The sequence below is a fragment of the Balearica regulorum genome, chromosome 1 (genome assembly GCF_011004875.1).
Source record: "Balearica regulorum gibbericeps isolate bBalReg1 chromosome 1, bBalReg1.pri, whole genome shotgun sequence".
In the NCBI taxonomy this organism is placed as follows: Eukaryota; Metazoa; Chordata; class Aves; order Gruiformes; family Gruidae; genus Balearica; species Balearica regulorum.
Genome location: NC_046184.1, coordinates 161,617,208 through 161,625,103, shown reverse-complemented (window position 1 = coordinate 161,625,103; position 7,896 = coordinate 161,617,208). Strand labels below are relative to the sequence as shown.

General features: G+C 46.0%; 1 protein-coding gene across 1 annotated transcript in view; it reads left to right on the top strand.

The window, feature by feature from the left end:
- Positions 1–288: 288 nt before the first annotated feature.
- The window catches only part of CLDN10 (claudin 10), a 63,747-nt gene continuing 56,139 nt past the window's right edge, over positions 289–7,896 (top strand). Inside the window, exon 1 of the mRNA XM_075741414.1 lies at positions 289–567. Coding sequence (XP_075597529.1) covers positions 354–567 — 214 coding nt within the window. The 5' untranslated portion in view covers positions 289–353. The remainder of the gene's footprint in view (positions 568–7,896) is intronic.

The window sequence follows — 7,896 nt, the reverse complement described above, 5'->3', positions numbered from 1 at the left end:
TGTAAGTTTCCAATTAACTAAAAATTAAGCATTAACTGGAATACCTTAATTGAAAAAAATATTAAAACATTTTAATTAATTTTTACAATTAGAAATTAGCAAGTAAGTACTAGTAATTAGCTCCCATAAAGTTGTACCTTGTCTTTCTTTCTAAACATTTGTAATGCCTAGAGCCTTTCTTAAATCACTCAAGCGTGACAATTTCTTTCAGCCACATTAACTTTCTGTAGCAAGTGTTACTGAACTTGTTCAAGTATAATTTGCTTATGTTATGCCTTTTTGCTTACTCACATGACTAAAGTACTTTTCTCTCCACGCAGTAGCATTACTAAGTCCCCGGGTTACAGAGAAACATGCTAGGAATACAGATTATAGCTTTCATAATTTGTTTCTGTGGGCTAGGAGCTGCTATTGCTGCTACTGCATCAAATGAGTGGAAAGTCACTAGTCGAGCATCATCTGTTATCACTGCAACCTGGGTTTTCCAGGGTCTTTGGATGAACTGTGCCGGCAATGCACTGGGTGCTTTTCACTGCAGACCTCACCTTACTATCTTCAAAGTAGAAGGTAAGTAAGTGTAATTTAACTGGAACATATGGAGAGCTATGTGTATTGCAAAATGTGAGCCTGAGGAGAAAAAGATTATTTTGCCTTGTGCAAGAGATTATGATTAAAGCATTGTGATGAATATAAGTAAAGGATATTGTAGGCAGAATATCAGAAACAACTTTGTGGGAATGATATGTATTCCAAGAAAGACAGTAAGCTCTACTCTGTGGTTGGTAATATACGATAAGTATACTGGACAAAATTCCAGTAAATACACTATCAGTAACAAACCACTGTTAGCAGAGAGATGGACTAAACTGTCTTCCAGCTCTAATTTCCATGCAAAAATAAGCATCCTGCTTGCTGGATGGGGAGAGGAGGAAAGATAGCAAGGTCTGTGACAGCTATTGGTACTCTCTTTAGTATCTAAGGATAGCAAAGAACCGTGTCCACAAATACTATGCCAGTATTCACATGCTGGAAATTAAGTGCGCGTGTATATACTTGCTGTATCACAGGCTAATATTTTAACTTTAAAGATCAAAGGTGTGCTGTTTCAGAATGTCCATTTTAATGGAAAATGTTGGATTTGGAAGCCATCTATCAGAGCTTAAAAACAAATGGGGGCTTGTTGCCTTATATCAGGAACGGGTTTTCTCAGAGACAGGGACCAACTACAAGTCTACTATGCAATGTGTTTTTGCTCTGTGTGTAAAGCAATAAACAAAGGGGTTTGTTTTCCGTTTGTTTTTAAGCCTTGAGACAGTAGGCAAGATAGTGTTTTCTTACATAGAGTGAAACTCTATATAAGCACTCACGAGGGCAAGGACAGAGGGAGCGGGGCTGCTTTCTCCTGGATATGGGCAGCACACAAGCAAGATGGAGTCAGAAAAGTAGCATAGGAAAAAATGGCCTAAGACACCGGTATTTTAGGGAAGCAGAAAAGAAATCCAAGCTAGACAGAACCAATCTTCCAAAGCTTTTATGAGACCAGAAAGAAGCACAATTATAAGACAAAAACAGCCAGTGGCTGAGCGAGATATAAAACGTGCTGTTGTGTGATTGTTACCGTACTGCATAAACAGGGTCATACACACACCTCGCACACGCATGGAAATGCGAGGATGTTACAGATCCGTACCTTTTCTTGCCTCTCATGCCCCTGCCACATCAGACTGCATGCTGGGACATACAGATCAAGTCTTACACATAGAGAGCACTTTGAGATAAAACTCAGCTTTATTTTTGTACACATTTTACCACGTCTCGCTCCAAACCCTCACAAATCGCACGTGAGGGATGTGAATGGATAAGAATAGTTTTACTTCTTTTAAAGGTGTTCATCAAAAATTATTTAAAAGGCATAGAAACTCACACATACACTTTAAAAGTGAGTATTATATCTTTGCAAATCACCATTTATGCATTATTTCTGCCCAGATTTAAAGAAAAAAAACCTCTCTTCTTCTCAGGCACGTATGATCAGATTTGTTTAAAGCAATGTAAAGTACTTCAGTAACTAGAAACTACCATTATTGCTATTATTAGTTGTACAAAAGCTGCTTTCAGAATAATCAGCTGTAACCTATTTGCCATTTTGTATTTCTATTATTTTGATCACTGGCAGATTGAAACTTGAATAAACAAAATACACATTGTTACATATGCATCCTTTAAATATATATTAAGCATCTGAGTAAGATTTTGCTTATCTGCTGTTTAGCGTAACATAGAAAAGAAATTCCCAACAAATTTAAGTAGCACACTCGTGTTCAAGTGAGAGAGTAGCAAGCTGCTGTACTGACATTTAGGAAGTCTAATTTTAACCTGCCAGTGCACGCACCAGAAAGGGTAATGTTACATGTAGCATAAACACTATTGGGAAAGAGTGAGGTATTTTGTTTGGAAAACCTGCTAAACATAAACTCCTGGTAATCCAAGGAAAACAAGAGTTCAACAGGGAGAGAGCTTTGCACTCTCCCTCCGTCCTACATTGTAAAACAAAAAAATGCCTAGACTAAAGAAGTAATGAACTCTTATCTCTATCCTCAGAGCTTCAATGTATCATCATTATTGGCATACTGACGTCAGGGTGGGTTGGTAATATAACTTTTTCTTCTGCACATTAATGATTTTATGGAATCTATTTGCAATTTGTCCTATAGCCAAAGATAACTCTGTTACACAAGTTCCTCACTCCATTCCTACCTACCCATCTTTAGGTTCCTCCAAAAAAAGTATTAGCAGTAAATAACATGTCACTTCTACTCCAAAGCAGATACGTTTGATCATTAAAGTTTTGATTGCACTTTTGGGGGGATTTTGCAGGAGGGGCTTCTGGAGAGGCTTCTACATTAGCTCTATAAAGTTTTAAGATTTTTTTTTTTCCCCTATTTAAATCACAGTAAACAAAAACCAGACTCCAGAGGTCTTTCTCTGAGCAGGATTACCCTGCGGTCATTGGCACTATGTGGGTATATACCAGAACTGACTTTCAGCTAAAGGTCTAGCTGTGCTGATAGGAGCACAGCCAAAGCAGCGAGAGCTCAGCTTCTGCGACCCAGCCCACCTCCAGATCTTCAGGGTTTCATGTTTCTGGGAGTCTGGGTCAGCGTGACCACGCTGCTAACAGTACCCAGGCTAGCTGGACTGTTGCCAAATGTATATACGTACATTCACATGTACAGCCACAGCGTACTCTGCCGCCGTGACTGAGACATTCAGATGAAAGATCCTGGAGGAGTACAACGTATTTACTGTAGCACAAATAGTAATAGTGTTGTAGCTACAGACATTTAAGGCAGTGTTTGTGGAAGAACTAATATCTTCTATTAAATCAACTGCCTGGGGAGAAGTATGCAACAAAGTGATTCATGAGATCTGACACAAATACAGTGAGCTTTAAGCTAAATATTGTCTGGGAACATTGTCTCTTCAGTTAACTTGATTATGATTATCAGTGCACCAGATATACTCATGGAAATTTTATGATCAAAACCAAAGGACCATTACACACAGGCATAAATTCACACAGAAATGCCAGAAATTAAAACTAGCAGAGACACAATATTGTTTAACAAAACCACTAACCTATGATTAACCTCTCGGTCCATATCAGTAAGAAAGACCCACGAAGTACCTTCATAGGGTGAGCCTGGGAAATAAAGCTCCTGACTCCACTGGAGTCAGAGCTGTCATGGACTCCAGAAAGACACTGACTCTTTATAGCAGAGTTTCCACCCACCTTGTCTCCTGCTAACTCCTCAGTACTCCACAGGCAGTAGTTACCTCTCTGCTCATTCATCTCCTGTTTATCATTGTATTGGGTTTGCATGCCAAGGTTTTTGTAGCGGGGGGCTACAGAGGTGGCTTCTGTGAGAAGCTGCCAGAAGCTTCTCCCATGTCCAAAAGAGCCAATGCCAGCCGGCTCCAAGATGGACCCACCACTGGCCAAGGCTGAGCCCATCAGCCATGGTGGTAGTGTCTCTGGGGTAACGTATCTAAGAAAGGGGGGGAAAAAAGTCACCAGGAGCAATTGCAGCTGGAGAGAGGAATAAGACAATGTGAGAGGAACAACTTTGCAGACACCCAGGTCAGTGCAGAAGGAGGGGGAGGAGGTGCTCCAGGCACCAGAGCAGGGATTCCCCTGCAGCCCATGGAGGACCTCACACAAGAGAAGGTGGATGCCCCCGATGGAGGCTGTGACCCCGTGGGAAGCCCACACTGGAGCAAGCTCCTGGCAGGACCTGTGGCCCCATGGAGAGGGGAGCCCACGCCAGAGCAGGTTTGCTGGCAGGACTTGTGACCCCGTGGGGGACCCACACTGGAGCAGTCTGTTCCTAAAGGATTGCACCCCATGGAAGGGACCCTTCTTGGTGAAGAACTGCAGCCCGTGGGAAGGACTGACACGGAGGACTGTCTCATGGAGCGGCAGAGTCAACATATGATGAACTGCCCACCCTGCTGCGCTGCTTGAAGGGGAGGAGGTAGAGAAAATCAGGAGTCCAGTTAAGCCCAGGAAGAGGGGAGGGGGAAAGATTTGGCTTTTTTTTTCTCATTAACCTACTCTGATTTGATTGGCAAAAAAGTAAATTAATTTTTCCCCAAGTCGAGTCTATTTTGCCCGTGATGGTAATTGGTGAATGATCTCTCCCTGTCCTTATCTCGACCCAGGAGCCTTTTGTTATATTTTCTCTCCCCTGTCCAGCTGCGGAGGGGAGTGATAGAGTGGCTTTGGGGGGCACCTGGCCTCCAGCCAGGGTAAACCTGCCACAATCTTCCTGAATTCTTAGAATCCCAAAATTCTCCAGATTTGTCAAGAACTAGCTTTTAGTTTTCTAGCACTGCTTAGACACTTTATTTAAGTATTTTGCTTTTGGCAATGCTACAGAGAGCTGTTTTGTTCACATATGACGTGGTTTAGGCCCAGCCGGCAGCTGAGTGCCCCGCGGCCGCTCACTCACCCCTTCCCCGGCGGGACAAGGGAGGAGAACGGAAAAACAACGGCAAAGCCTCGAGGGTTGGGATAAGGGCAGGTTACTGGGACAGCAAGGGAGAGGGGAAAACAATCAACGACAGTGCTGGTAACAGACAGTAACAATGGGTGATAACAGAGAACGATTTTACCGAACCAACGACTGACCGACCGACCAGACACTCAGTCCGTCCCGGAGCCGCGCGGAAACCGCGCCGCCCCTCCCCTGCCCGCCTAGCCCCCTTTTACGGTGAGCATGACGTCACATGGTATGGAATAGCCCCTGGCCAGCTTGGCTCACCTGTCCTGGCTCCTTGGGAAATTAACTCTATCCTTGCCAGAACCAGGACAACATAAAATACAGAAGTGTAACTAACAAACTGAATTGTGCCTCTATCCATTTCCTATGACACTTCCCTAGTCTGTCAGGGCGGCTGCTAGGCTTCTTCAAACAATTAGTTCAGCATCTGACATGCTTAGCCTATGATACTGTCTCATGGCTCCCCTGCACTCTCTGGTTTTCCTTGCTGTGCATTCAGGGAGGTGAACCAGAACATAGAATTGTGCTTCCTTGAACCTTTGCTTGTTTGAGCCTCAGATCTTCTGCTGGCATCTCTTAGTCATGCCAGTGCCTGTTTTGATGGAGCCAGGTGGGGCGAATAGTGCTATCCTGATGGTAGCCAATATGGAAAGGATACTGCCCAGGCGCTCTAGGTCACGTTGGCAGACCGTTTCATGAAGCTGCCACTGTGATGCAGCTACAGGGTGGAAGGAAGCTGAAACAAGGCAACAACTATTGCAGCACCTGTACCCAGAACAGCCTCGCATAGTTGAACACCGTTCGAGTTCATCTGGGCGTGGAGAGGAATTCCAGCCGTGCGTTGGGGTGAACTTTCCCAGAAGGCTCAACCTAGAGCAGGAAAGGACTGACAGGAGAGTTTCCCTTGCTAGACAGAGACTTACTGCCAGGGAAAACACGCTAGCCATTTGCTTGCTGCCAGTTGACAGCGAGCCAGCCAGATAGCTGCGTGTCAGCCAAGTCCTGGCTTCTCCTGAGCCTGTAAGGAGGGAACTCAGTGCTAAAGCGGCGCACACCACTGCTCCGTACACAAGTGGGGTTACACGGGGGCAGGCTGAGTCAGGGCTGGAGCCTGAAAATGAGTTCCTGCTCCCCATTGCCTACCTGCTCCTCGTTGCCTGCCAGATCCCCACGCCCTGCCCACACCCTACCCGTTGCCCGCAGCCCGCCCCCTGCCCCCTCCCCATCCACTGCTTGCCCCCTGCCCGCTCCCCTCCCGCTCGCTGCCCGCTGCCCGCTGGGCTGCCTGCTCCTGCCCGCGGGAGGCAGGGGAGGCAGCGCGCTCCTCTCTCCATGGTGCTGCAGGCGCGGCCCCGGGGAAGCGCCGGCCGTGCCCGGGGGCGGGGGCCGCGCCGCCCGGGTGGCGGGAACAAGCCCCCCCTCGTCCTGGAAAGGCAGCGTACCTCGGGCCCGGCTTCCCCTGGGTGAGCGGGCACAGGAGAGGAGCGGTTTAACTGGACCCGGAACCACGGCAAAGCAGCAGCAGAGCGCGTTGTTGGGAGGTCAGAAGGGGAGAGGGCCAGGCCGTCAGCCGGGGGGCGGAATGGCCGCAGCCATCAGCAGGAAGGGAGAAATTCATCGATGAGGTTTTCTTCAGACTAATGGCCAGCCACAGAGGACTCTGCTGAGGGATACTCCAGGTAGTCAAAGGGACAGAGTCACAGGGGTCCGATATTGAGGCTACAGGATAACCGTCCCTAAGAGCTTTTCTGCAGCAAGCAAATCCTTCTGGGAAACATGCTAACTGAAGGGAGGTGGGGTTGATTAGTGTTTGATAGGCTAACCCCTCAGTTATGTTCTTCTGCCCAATGAGTAAAGTAGCCATTTGCTGATTCAGAAAAACAAAGTCAAAACAACATTGGCAAAGTTGCATCAATATAAAAAAGAAATATACACTAGGAGCAATAGTGCAAATTTGGGAATGGTAGCCGTGAGTCATGGCCAGAATTCCTCTCAGAGTTTTATGGCTTAATTCCAAAGTACTCTCCATTTCTCAGGAGGCAGAAGGGTCACTGTTTGGACTGATTGAAATGCTGATTCCAGCACTTTTGTGTATGCAGAGAAACAGGGTGTTAAATCTTGGCAATGAAAAGTTTTCTGCTCTCACAGTTTGTCTCTCCATTGTAGCAAGAGTCTTTCCAAGCTCACGTCCTCTGTTCTTACATTAGATGACTAGTTCTGCTCTGCACTCAAACAGGATAGCCTGAAATACATGTGTGGTCCCTAGAGGAAGCTGGTAATGCACTAGAGGTCATATGATGTCATGACAATATACAGCAAATGGTTTTGGAATCTGTTACATATTGTATTTTATTGCCCACCCTCTCCCATCCCTCCCTTCCCGCCCCCCCCCCCCAAAAAAAAAAAAAAAGTGAAAGAAGAAAGTAAATTAAACAGTTCAGCCTAGGTAGGGGTTAATCTGAGACATAACAGGTCTTATCAGGGTGGTTTCAAGTAAGAGAGGGAATTGATTCATATGCAGCAGAGCCATTCACAAAGCAGAGCACCATGTTTGACCTAGCAGCCCCTGGCAGAACAGATATGAACTGAAGGAGGGGGCTAGATCCCAAGCACCCAAAAGATTTTCCAGCAGCAGCTTTGCAGTAGAGCAAACCTCAGGGCTTTCATGGGTATGGTAGGTTCCAGAGGAAGCATCCAGAGCCCAGGAGTCCCTCAAGAGGCAGGACAACTCTATGGAACCTGGACTTTTGGATCTCAGAGCTGAAACATAGGTTAGAGATTTTGAAGTGGTTCACAAGGAATGCCAAATTTTGTTTTCTTTTCAAGCTCTTTG